General features: G+C 44.9%; 1 protein-coding gene across 1 annotated transcript in view; it reads right to left on the reverse strand.

Moving 5' to 3' along the window:
• Positions 1-13,515, reverse strand: part of NTSR1 (neurotensin receptor 1) — a 54,368-nt gene that overhangs the window by 13,644 nt on the left and 27,209 nt on the right. Inside the window, exon 2 of the mRNA XM_005524811.3 lies at positions 3,368-3,569. Within this exon, the coding sequence (XP_005524868.2) occupies positions 3,368-3,569 (202 nt within the window). The remainder of the gene's footprint in view (positions 1-3,367; positions 3,570-13,515) is intronic.

Consider the following 13,515-nt stretch of genomic DNA (forward strand, 5'->3'; position numbering starts at 1 on the left):
TGTCCATCAATTTGTCTCAATGTCGTTATCAGAGCTCAGCTGTGCCATTTGATAACTCCTGCCTTCCTTCCATCCACCTGGGAGCTGATCTGACAGGCAGCCAGGAGGTGCTGAGGGCTGCTTGGAGGAGAAGGGGCTGCAGGCAGGTGTGGGTATCAGTCCATGCCACAAAACTGTCCCCTTTCCAGAAGAGATTGTGGCTGAGCAGAGCTTTCATCCTGAGCCAAGATCAAATACACCCTGATTTTTGAGCAGCAGAGAGAACTGGGGTTGTTCAGCCTGGAGAAGAGAAGGCTGCAGGAAGAACTTGTTGATCCTTCCAGTGTCTAAAGGAGCTCCAAGAGAGCTGGAGAGGGACTTGGGACAAGGGCCTGGAGTTACAGGATGAGGGGGAGTGGCTTTAAACTGAAAGAAGGAAGTCTTTGACCAGATATTAAGAAGAAATTCTCCCCTGTGTGGGAGGTGATGCCCTGGCACAGGGTGCCCAGAGAAGCTGCCCCATCCCTGAAAGTGTCCAAGACCAGGTTGGATGGGGCTTGGAGCAATCTGGGATCCTGCAAGGTGTCACTGCCCATGGCAGAGGTGAAATGAGATGAGTTTTAAGGTCCTTTCCAAACCAAACCATTCCATGACTCTATGATTGTTCTGATGTGTGTGTGTGTGCATGTGAGTATTTAAGGATTATTTAGAATTTTATCAAGTAATTGCAATATCAGGCAGTGCAATCAGAGAATGTTCACAATTCTGTGAAGCATCACACAGCTTTGGGACACTCAGCATTCCAGGGCTTCAACATAGCCAAGGAATAGCAACACAAATTGGAGGTGGTTTAATGGAAGGAATTGGAAGGGTGAAGGAGGGTATGAAATCTCTTGGTGGAAAGTATTTTTAACAACAGAACTGGTTGCCCTGTTATCCTCAGGAAAAAAAAGCTGAGAAGCTGCAAGTGCCTGGAGCCCTCTGAATTTGAATCCTCACACCTGGTGAACTCTGACAGCAGAGAGGGAATTACAATCAGGAATCTCATGCTTACAGACTTAATGAGGTGCTCCCAGGCAACAGGCCTGACACATTCCTTGATCCTGATCAGCCTCATTAGTTTGTACATGACCAAAGTCAGACAGAGCCAAGAAAATACACAAATGCTACCAAAAAGGAGGAAAACACTGTTGTGTTTTGAATGAGGCTGTTAGCCTGGCCACTTTTAGCTCTTAGTTCATTGTAAACAAATACTTAATCTCAGTATATTTGTAGCAAGGAAGTTTTTGCTGCTCTGATCTTATCCAACAGCCCTGCACACCATGAACCACTAAAAATTGTTTCCTAAGCACTACTTTTACAAGTTCTGAAACATTTCACCCTTCAACCCAAATCAGCCTCCTCTGTACTTCAGGCCAAAGTTCACTTTTGGAAATGGAAAATACTTTTACCCCCCATGAAGATCTGATACTCTGCCAACAGTTTTATAAGGGGGGGACACGTATCATTTTTCTTTTCCCACCCTCTTCCATAAATGAGCCCTGACTCTGTTCATGTTTTTGGCTGTCATGGATGCCAGGATAAATCATGTGCATCCCTGTGTATTTTTTGCTACTTTTCAGACAGCTCAGAGACCTGGGTTATTAAAATATAACTCATGAGGCACAGGTGACAAACGTGAGTGTGAATCAAGCACCTCCAGTAATCAAGTGTATCTGAAAAACTGAAGTGCAGCAGGATTTCACTCCCATTTGCTAGATAAAAAGAGCATTTCTGCATGGTGGAGTGAATCACAGCCAAAAATGAGGAAGGATTTCTTTATTTGCTGGATCTTCCTCATCACAGAAACGCAAAAAACAGCTGCCCTCTCACTGCCTTCCCAGCAGGGAGGGGAGCTCAGCCCTGCTGCAGGGGTGGCCCTGAGGAGATGCCTGGAGTATCTGGGCATCGCTGCTCAGGGGGCCCTGTGGTGCCACATCTGACCCACTTCTGAACCAGCTCCAGACTGAAACTCTCCCTTTTGCGAAATAGCCTCAGCTTTTGCACTACACAGCAAACTCAAAAATTTGCCTGGAGAAGAAAAAGAGGTAGCAGAAGAAGATGAAAAAGAAAATTATGCTTATTGTTCAGAAAGCGAAGGGTTGTTTTTCAGTCCTCAGAAGAGATGTGGACCTGTGGGTGAGGGGTGCACTTCCCCCAGTGCTGAGGGATGCCAGATTAGATGTAGATTTAGGTTTTTCTGCTATTATTCATGAAGAGCTCTCTCTTGTTGAAGATCAAAGAGGATACAATACCAAAAGGAGAGAGAGGTGTGAGGTGGTGTAGCACCAGTGAGAAAAGGCAGTTTCTCACTTCACTGCAGCAGGCAGAAGTGTTAAAAATCAGAAAAGGATAGCAAGGAGCTATCCCCTTGTAGGCTCCGTGGGGAATCAAGGCTCCCTCCTCACCCACCTGTGGATAACAGCTCATTGGGGTGCAGAGATAGTAAACAAACACAGTCCAACAAGATAATTGTGGGGATTTAATGTCCCCTGTGTTTTTCTTTCCCTTTTCTCAGTAAGCATTTCCCAGCTGGAAGCTGGGTTGAATGTGGTGGCTCACCTTATGGCACAGGCAAGGAGTGCTGCACGGGATGCATTCCTTGTCAAAAACAGCTGGGAAAATGTCATGGAGGCTCCCAGGGCCTCCTCTAGGGATTTCTCTCGTTGGAAATGTGGTCTGGGCCGAAGCACTTCAAATACCAAATGCTCCATCCCTGGAAGTCCAAGGCCAAGCTGGACAGGGCTTGGAGCAACCTGGCCTAGTGAGAGGTGTCCCTGCCCATGGCAAGGGCTTGGGACCAGGTGAACTTTAAGGTCCCTGCAAACCCAAACCCTTCTAAAAACACCAGAACATCAAAAGCTTTCTGTTTACAAATTCTCCCCATCTAATGTTTGAAACCACAATGGGCACGCTTTGTTAGCTATTTTGAGTACTATTTTTGAATAGCTTTTGCTTTATCCTCTATAAGGTTAATTTACCAGATTCTTTGGTCTTTTCCTCAGCTTATTTAATCGAGACATCCACTATTCTGCAGTACAGCTCAATTCCTGAGTGCAGGATCTTTTATTTAGGCTCTGTCTGAACCAAAGCTCCACAGAAAAAGGGGAGTAATGAAACAATAAAAGCAAGGCTTAAATTGCTGTCGACTAAATCATTAAAACGCTGGCTTGGTTTTGCTTTTCCAGAGTGAGCAGGTCTGCCTGTTAGCTCTGCACACCAACAAGCAAAGACAAAAGGAGAGGGTGTTTTGGATGAAAGTGTTTCCCAATTTCCTCCTGTTACTCTTCAAATGATATTTCTTTAGCCACCTCCAGCCGGTTGCACACCGAGGGAGGGCGATACTCACGCAGGACCCTGACGCCGTGTTTCAGGGCTTGCACTCTGCTGGGCTCCATGGACATGCTGAGCATGGTCTGCTGCCCACCAATGGTGCACACCTGGTTCTCCTGGGCCGCCTGCCTGAACATCACCAGCAGCTGGTTGGCGATGATGGTGTTGAGCACAGAAATGACCACCATGGGGAACACGAAGGAGATGAAGGTGTTGACCTGCAGGGGAGAGATGGGGCACGATCAGGGATAGGATCAGCGGAGCAGGAGGTTGGGTTTTATTTCTCAAAGCAACGGAGGAACAGCCTGCAGTGGAAATCTGTCCCTTCTCTTACTCAGCTGGTTTTGAAGGTTTATTGTACAGAGGGAGAAATCAAACACTGCTGACGCAGGTTCATTCATGTTGGTCAACACCCAAAAAGGCAAAATTATTCATCTCTAATTACATTCTTTTCCCTTTTTCAGTGCAGTTCATTGCCAGAAATGTCTCAAATGAAACATGCCACTGATCTTTTCCTCTCACAACCAGCAGGATGTTGCTTAGCTTTCATCATGCATAGCGTGACTTCTAAATAACAGTGTGTTATTGTCTTTTTCTTGCATTACAAACACTCCTTGGGATCCTTTTAACTATCTTTTTTTGTCTTCTGTCTTTTCCTTGTAGATTTAATGACAGTGTTTTGTTACCTCGTAACTAAATTAAATAAACCTTGTGCCTTCAAGGATTAAAATTGATCAGAATAAACAAGTGGAAATCATAATGTTTTTACTACAAATTATTTGATTACTACAGTTTTGATAAAATTAAATGGAGGATCAAATTAACCAGTGATTGAATCAAGTAGAAGTCACAGTTCATGTCAAATGCAGGAAAGCTTTTGGGCTGTTTAGAAACCTCAGTGGAACAAAAAGAAGCAAAGAAAAAAAAAGCAAAAAGCAGCTAGGGAAACAGAGACACGTGCAGGGTTTGCCTGCACATCTGCAAGGCTGCCATGGTGGGATGGGGAGCTGCTCTGCTGAGCCCAAGAGCTTGTCCTCTCTGCTGGATGGCACAGGAGGAGACTCAGCACATCACTCAGGTGAGTGTGGAACAAATCAAAAGCCCTTCCAGTTTTTAGAATTTCAAAACAATGACAAGAATTAAATGGTGCTGCAAATCGCTGTGAAAGCAATTGTATTAGAAGCGATAAAATGACAAAAAGATGAAACTACAAAACTCAAGAGGAAATTTGCTCAGTGGGAGGGCTCCAAGGCAGGCTGGCTTCTTCCCCAGACAGTGATTTATCTTTCACCTCAGTGGTGTACGACACAGAACAACCCTGCACTCCAAGCCAAGGCCAGGTCCCCCTGCAGATTGCAAAACCCCATCTAGAGGCAGGTGCTCCATCTGCTGGGATGGAGATATCCCCTCTCCACCCACACACCCCTGCTGGACCATCACCACGGTGGACAAAGCTCTCTGTGCACAGTGTCTGGTGCAGATTTGTGGGCTCTGGAGGGATTCAGAAATGCTGGAGGAGAATGGCAATCACCCAAACACACCCCCACGATGCTGCAGTAAAAGAAATGAGCAGCACATAAGCACAAGGGAGCAGACACACACCAGAGGCACTTCACTTTCTCTGTCCATAAATCTGAAGCACAAAGTCCTCTTTTGGTGAGGGTAGGCACTGTCCAGGTTTCCTCTGGATGGATCAAGTCTCTGTACAACTTTGTGCTCCGGAGCTCAAGGCGTTAAGCAAAAGTACCAGCTGGGTTTTGTCTCTCGCCCACACGGTGAGAACATCCTCTCCCGTTTATGCTGGTAACAACAACAGAGCTCCTCTGTGCCCTGAGTGAGTTCCTAGAGACACCCCACCACCAGCAGCAGCTAATGGCCTCCTTTGTTAAGTATAAAGCAGTTTTCTATGCTTCTAAAAGATCTCACAGCCTCCTGTATATAAAGAAGAGTTATCCTTTGGAGTTGTCTCCACAGGCTAAGAAAGATCATTAAGCAGTAAAAACCAACTATTTAACCTTTGCAATGCAGCCAGGCTGAGCTGGCGCACACAGGGGTGAAATGATTGCTCAGATTTACCAGGTCAGACTAAGAAATGAACCCTGTAGCTCCTCACTCCAATTTCTGCGGCTCTAGCTGCAGAATGCCCTTCTTCTTCCCCACTGTTGCACAATGTCTGCACATCGGCAAAATGCAGCACTTAAATCTGGAAATGTTTCACTCTGTCACCTGAGATTCAGGATTTATTTGTTTTCACTCTAAAATTTTGCCCCAGATGTAAATTAGAATTGCCTGACATAATTTTGCAGAACTCTAGGAGTCTTTTCCGAGCTTTCTTCAAAGCCTTGATTCATTCCATAATTGCATTGTGAAGTCTCTTAAAGAGCTTAAGAAATTGGCTGGAATAACATTGACCTTCCCTTTTAGGAATTGTTATGGTAAAAGTGGGAATATTGCATACTTTTTATCAAAGGCTATATTTAAAGATTTTTTTTTCCCCCTGCCTTGATTTGTAGCAAAAATCTCATATAGTAAAATAAAATAAAATAAAAAAATAAATCAATATTTTCCCCAGTAGCAGAATGTTTTAATTTGTTGAAAGAATTACGAATTATTTGCAAACACGAGGTCCCGAAGTACATAAGGGCTAGAAAAGTCAATTTTCATAAGCAAACACTTTCTATTCTGTTTTTCTGTCTAGCTGCTTGCTGGGAGCCCAGCACACTGTGCACATCAGTGCAGCAACACTTCATTTTCAGGTGACTTTGCACGCTGCTGGAGCTGGTGCCTGCAACAACTTCAAAGTCAATGGAAGATTTCCCACTTGCTCAAAAGAAGCTGGTCTGGGATCCCAGGACTACACATTCAAAAGTTCAGGAGCAGGAAGACTTGTAGAGGTGTTTAATGGGATTTTTTACAGTGTCTCCTAACATCAGTGGGCTAAAGTGGCTACAGCTGTCCATGAACACCCATGGGAGCCTTTGGAGATTTTAGAAGATCTTTACAGACTACTCTGGCCCCAGGAAGGAGGGTTTAGAGAGGGTGCAGGCTCATTTTTGACCTGAGAGTCTCAGATTTATGTTTGCTCACCATGGAAAGCACAGTCTGTGTGATGCTGGAGTTAACCCTGTGTTCAGGGCTGTTTGGGTGCATAAACACAGGGCTCTGGCCTCATCTCTGCTCTCACCAAGTGTGGTTCAGTCTGACTCTCCTGTCCTTCAAAACTGATGTGTTTGCACCAAAGTGAGCCCAGCACCACAATGGGCAGAATGAGCTCAGTGCAGAAGCACAAAGCTGTGCATGGAAAGGCTTAGCCCTGGCTGCTCTCTAGGCTAAAAAAACCCACACAAACACACCACAAACCCCATGACTGTGTGCTAAATCCTCATTTAAAAACAAAACAAAACAAAACAAAAAAACACCAAACAAAACAAAATCCAATATTGCAATGTTTGCCAGTGGCAGGACAGAATGAAACACTAACCCAGTTCCACGCTGCTGTCAGTGCAATCCTAAATGCTGCTCAAGCACCAGGCTGGCAGCATCTGTGGGATGGGATTAATCCTCAGGACCAAATTGTGTTTTGTCTTGTCCAGAACAGCAACCTTCCCTTCTAGCACTGCCCGAGCAGTGACAGCCAGAGACACAAATCCCTCTCTGGCTGTGCTCAGCAGGACAATGACAACACAGATGTCACCTGAGGGTGAGCTCCCAGCAGAAACCTCTGCTGAGACCCTGAACCTCCACAAGCACATCTGAGGTTTCTGATCACTTGATGGATGCCAGGAGGTGGCAGAGACACCTCTGTGACTCACCCAGTCCTCAGAGGTACAACACCTTCAGTGTCCCCAGGGTGGTGACAATGACCTTCCCAGCTCCAGCTTGGCCTGCAGGCCTTGGGGTCCTGCCCTGCCCCAGCACTGAGCCTTCCTGGCTCTCCAGTGATAATCTTCATCCCATTTCTCTCGGCTATCTACTGCCAGAGGTGGTTTTAATATGAGATAGGAATCATTGCAATTATGCAGGGTTTTGCAGGACACAGGAGATGGAGCAAAGCTGAGGGCAGGGCCTCATAAACTCATGAAAGATAAATGGAAATTTGTGGGAATTGAATCAAACTTCTAGAAGGGAAGATGATGCAGCTATCAGCCTCACAGCTTAACAAAAATCAGACTTTGTGTGAGACAGAGAATTCCGCCTTGTGAGTTTGCTTCTTCCTTCCAAACAAGAGTGTGGGGGAGACATGGGGGAAGGGACAGCAAAACCAAGGGACACAAAAGCAGAACCCAATTCTCAGGTTTGTGACTCTTCCTAAATCTTTTGCATGGAACACTGCTCCCCTGGCTCTGCTGAGCTTCCTGCTGACGTGATTCACTTTTGCCAAGCTGTCCCTCAAATTATTTGACTGTGTGGTTTCCCTGGGTTACCACTAAGAGCAGCCATCAGCTCCCTTGCAGCTGTGATGGAGAAGATGAGCACAGAACTCCACACAGGAACTCCCCAGAGGGCTTCGACAGAGTCCTGTAAATCAGAGTTTGCAAAGATTTATTCTTTTGTGCTCCAAGGTGACTGCTGGAGGAACACAGATTTGAAGGTCACTTTGGAAAAAGATGGGGTTTGGATCCCTACTAAAAGCCAAGCCTTTTTTGTTAGATATATCTGAAGGCAAGGAGGGTAAAATTTATGAGTGTTACACTTGTTTATGGTTCTCCGTTGCTCCCAGCAAAACTTCATCGCCTGAGCCACCTGCAGCTGACTGTTCCCACAGTCAGCACATGATTTTGGAGAGGCACAGAAAAAATGAGTGAGGTCTTAGAGAACTTAAGTGCTTAAAGATAAAAATGTTAGGCTAAAGGCTCTTCTGGAGACACAGTGGCAAATTCAACACTGTAAATATTTATGATAAAAACAGCCAAGAATCAGAACTACTCACAAAATTTTAATTGAAAGAGTTTTGAAAAGAAAATAGAAAATGTTCCAATACTGAGAGCATAAAAGACTTTTGAACACGGGTCTTGGGTTTTCCCTCATGCCTTTTTTCCAGATAAGTAAATAAAATCCCCCAAAGCCAGTGGAGCATGAAATGCTGGTCACAGCAGCAGCACAGCGTGGTGCATCCCACGAAGCAGCTGGGATGCTCTGCCAGCAAGGAGCAAGGCCCCTGGAGTGGACATGGGGGCCAGCTGAGATTAAGGGATAATTTTAACCCTGGGTTATGACAGGGATTTTGTGTCAGAGATTAGAGATGTTCCCTTGTAGCCTGATAAATGAGGTGACAGCAGAGACAGATCTGTGGTCTCTGTCAGCACAGCCTCTCCAGGGACTGTCAGCAGTGAGCTGGGATGCCCAGAGAGAGTTTTCTCCCTTTCTTTCCAGGGCTGTGGGAAGGACAGTTAAAATGGAGAGAAGTGTGGATGGTGAGGAGCTGGTCTGTCCCCACAAACCTCATCTGTCCCCACTAAGCTTCATTCATAGCTCGTTTCCCTGTGCACACCTGGGGAATGCTGCAGCCTTCCTGTTTTCTGCTGGGGAGGATTCTCAGTGCAGACCCCTGGGGATGTACTGGGGAAATGGGTGAGAAACCCCAAAGGAGCTGAAAACTCACTCAGGAGGAGATGTGTCCTTGCTGGCTTCCTGGAAGTGATGAGGGAGAGGACTGAGGATACAGCACATTGTTTGATTTGTTGTTTTGAGCAAATCTATTAAACCACAGAGCTACATTTTAACAATCTACCACATTCTGGTTCACCTCATTTCCAATGGAAATGGAAAGTAAATTATCCTCCCCCTGACTGTGGAGGCAGTATTGTTAGCATATGTCAATCAGGGAAGCACATTCTGCTACAACAACATTTGGCTGCCAAAAAATCTTATTTGACTAAATGTACTTTACAAAATTACTGGTTATCTCACTCAGTAGCCAGAATTAGCATTTTTTTTAACCAGCCAGTGGATAATTTCAGCCCTTAATAAGCACAGTACTACATTCCAGGATACAGCAATCTGTGCAAGACAAAGCAGGGAAGGGGAAGGTACATCGTGTTGGGATGCCAAAGGGAGCATTTGGTAGTGGCACTCTTGTTTGATGTTCACAGGATATGTCTGATGAAAAACACATCCACAGGTTTTTTTCCCCCCACAGTAAATAAATTATCACCTAATTAACCCCACCTTTACATAGCTCTCCAGTTTTCCATGCCAAGTATCTAACAATTATCAGGTAAATGCCATTCCTTAGCTACAGCAGGGCAGGAGAGGTTAGTGTTTGTGAGTGATAGAAGAAAATAACCCCTGCTTTTGGAGCCAGCGACTGGCACAGGAAAAACATGGAAGTTGGACAGCCCAGTAATGGAATTTATCTCTTCTGGAATTTTTTGAGGGGACCACTACTGCAAGGTATTGACACTGGTCCTTACCTTGGATAAAGGCATCCTGGTATAGGAGCACAAACTCTGGGTAAATAGGAATATTTGGCCAAGTGCCAAAGCCTGTGTGTGTATCTGGAGCTCTACCAGCGCATTTGAGCAGGAGCTCGACCTTTACACGCTGCCAGTTTTAGCTCGGGCAGGTTTCCCTGTCACGCTTCATTTCGGGCGGCTGCTCCCTCCAGCAGCCTTGACAGCATGGCAGGGGTGACACAGCTGTCACCCTCGGACAGAGGCTGGCTGCTGACGTGGGTGGCTGGCACTCTGTGCCCTGTGCAGACACTTTTGGAGGGTACACGAGGGCATGGTGGAATCCTGCATCCCCGCAGGGTCACCCACTGAGCTCAGCCCTGTGAAATAACCCTTCTCTTTCCTCCCAGAGAGGGACAGGATGCAAATATCTGTGTAGATCCAGGATATAATATCCCATCATTAGCTTAATGAATAGCCAAAGACAAGATATCAAAACCCAGCTATTATTTTCCTCTTTGAAACACCCTGAGAATTGGCCACAAAAGCCTCTGCTTGTTGTGTCCCAGTATACCCTGTTCCTCTTCTACCCAGTCAGAGGTGAGTACACATTCCATACACGTTATCAAAGGTAACAGAGAGTGGCTGTGTGAATTGTTCTGATCTCATCCCAAAGATCTCCCCCATTCACCCCCTGGAGCTGCAGGAGCTCAGAGAGACTGAGGAGCACCTTCCCTCTGCCTCGGGGAGACCTTTTCACAAGCACTGAATATCAAGCCCAGACATTTTAAAGAAAGGTTACGATGATGTAAAATGTTGCTCCCAGTCACAGGTATCGATGTCAAAATGTGTGATCAGCTCTGAGTTACAGAGGCAAAGCCTGAAGCCAGGACACAGGACACGAGGGTGAATGGCAGTCACAAGCAGCTAAACCTCGGGAGCTGGGGCAGTGATGAGAGTGTGAGTCTGATCTAAACACAGACATGAGCATGATATCCAGAGTTTTTCATCCAGGGGAGAAAAAAATCCCAAAGCCCAGAACACAGGCTCATCCTGTCCAATCCATTGCTCAAACTCAGCAGGATTTGTTGACCTCAGCTGGCACCACCCACAGTAGCTGGAATTGGCCAAAACTCTGTTTCAGACCTCTGCAGGAGCCCCACCTTCATCTCTGCCTTGGATGTGGTCTGGGAACAGGGGACTGCAGGTACTGTTGCTGAGGGGAAAGAAAGAGAACAGATAAGTCTGAAGATAAATTATCAGATGGGACTGATGGATGTTCTCGAGTCACTGGGCTGGTTCCTGTCCCCATGCTGCTGCTGCCCTGCAGCCATTAGTGTCACTGAGGCTGGAGCTCAATTAATTGCACGGCAAGGACATGTGAGCATCTGTTCCTGACACATCCACTTATTTGCTTTACTCATTGAGGGAAAACCCCTCCAAAGACAACTCAGAGGATAATGCAAAAGACTTGTTCTTGAGCTCTGGCTGCTCGATGCTGTGGAGGAGTTTCAGGTTTTGTATTGGTAGATATTTATATCAGAAGAAAATCTGTGTTACTACAAGGCTTGGGGTGTCAGTGTGCACTGACTGCAGTCTGTGCTGCGCTTGGAGATCTACAAGGTGCAAGAGCCTACAGCCTGGTGCACTGCAGGAGGATGTGGCCATGCACAGGGCAGTGATCCTCTCCTCTCCTCTCTCTGCGCTGGCTGGATGCCTCCAGAACTGTCTCCAGCTGGATAACACCAGCCATGAACTCTTCCAAAGGGCTTTATTTAGCTCTAGCATTGAGATCAGAAAGAGGATCTGCTTAAACTCTGTTTTCATTAGCATTTTGTGTCTGCTCCACAATAGTGATGTTTTCCTGGCTTCTCTCTGTAGATCTGTGGCCATCACAGAGAATAACCAGGCAGTGTGGATAAAGGTTTTAAGAATAACCAACGTGTACCATTTTCAAGCCTGTGTGTGGTCCCACACTGATGAACTATAACAGGAATGCAAAGCAGCTAATGATGTTGAGAGGTTGAGTTAGTCACAAACTCTGCAGGAGTTAATCAGATACAGAACAGATGGAAATAAATTGCGTACTGACAAAAAACATCCATCATATCTATGGCAAAAACATTCCCATTCATAAACTTCCCTCCTTGGAGAAAACATTTGTACATAAAAAAATAACATCTGATGCAGAACAACTTAAATGGGTCTCTTGCTCACGATGGGTTGGGAAAGATGTCAGAACACTGAGTAATGGTGGCATTCCTGAGCAGGACTGGATACCTGAAGGATCATTTAACATCATTTCCTCTGCATGGTTACAATGCTGTGACCTGAACTATTTTCAGATTTTATTTATTCATTTGAGATATATACATATATATAATATAGATATTGCTTATAAAATACAATAATATATGCTATCTATATATTTATATGTATTTATAACTATTTATTAATTTGTTTGTTTGATTGTTTATTTATTTATTGTAAGTAACAACAAAAGATGTGATTCATCCATGAGTGTTTCATGTAAATCTTATTATTCCTAATTGTGCACAAGGGTAATACCTAAATATTGAACTCCCTGGGGACCTCAGAGCTTTTCATTACCTCCCTAAATGGCAGAGAACCTACTCCATTATAACTGTTCTTAAGATAAAAACTCCTCCTTTCCTGGTCTTTGCCCACCAAACTCAAACTTCAGTGACTCTGCTGATTCCACCTTCCAAAGAGAAAGAAAAACTGTGAAATTCAGGAAATCCTGGAAATAATGGACTGGATAGTAGACAAATTGGAAGGTTCTAAGGTTTATCACTGTGCACTGGAAATGCCTTGTATATCATGGATACTCAGCTTTTAATAAAACTGAAGGAAAAATGTTTATTTAGAAAAATGGAACAGTAATCAAAAAACCCAATGCCAAAGTAAAAAAAAAAAAAGCCAAAAAACAAATAACCCAAGTTCTCTCTAGGACTGAGCTTGATGAAGATGATGGATTTGGTGCCTAGTACATCTCACTCCAGTTAATTTAGGGCCTCCTGCTGCTGATTTAAGAGGGATATGTGGAATTTTAAAAGGAAGGGTTTTGGCATAGGACAGCTGCTGTCTTCCTGTGCCTGGTAAGGGAGGACAGAAGAAGTGACAGAGCAGCAGTGATGATCCTCCATCACATCATCATTAACCCAAAAGCATCAAATCCTCCCCACTTCCTCCTTCAGGAAATCACAGAACCACAGATTATTCTGAGCTGGAAGGGACCCACAAGGATCATCGAGTCCAGCTCCTTCCTTCTTTGTTTCCTGTGACTGGTACATTGAGCTACAAGGTAAATTAATTCAATTTACCCAATTTTGCTTGCAAACAGGAATAAAGTCAATTCATATGCTGTCAGTTTGCTGGCCTCAGCCTTGCTCCTCAGATCCATTGCACTATTTAGGGCAATATTTTTGGTTGAACAAAAACTCAGTGAATAATGCTCATGCTTTTCCCTTTGAACACGCAGGACTTTGTTATTATTTCCCCCTCATCCTCCCCAGCAGCTATGTTCTGCTGAAGGGGAAATAATACTTCAACTTCAAATGACAGATTGGAAATACGCTTTAAATAATTTACCAGTGCAATTGGATTTCAGTTCTCACTGTCTGCTGGTATTTTGGTTCCTGCTTGTTTTCGCCAAGGGGATATTGCCCATTGCCTTTCACAAGATATTTGGGTTTCTCCAGCTCTGCTGCTTGTCAGCCTCTAAATAATTGAATAAATGTTCATATGGTGC

The sequence above is a fragment of the Pseudopodoces humilis genome, chromosome 19 (assembly GCF_049639895.1).
Source record: "Pseudopodoces humilis isolate 2021_Gansu_Grassland_sample_001 chromosome 19, ASM4963989v1, whole genome shotgun sequence".
NCBI classification, from domain to species: domain Eukaryota; kingdom Metazoa; phylum Chordata; class Aves; order Passeriformes; family Paridae; genus Pseudopodoces; species Pseudopodoces humilis.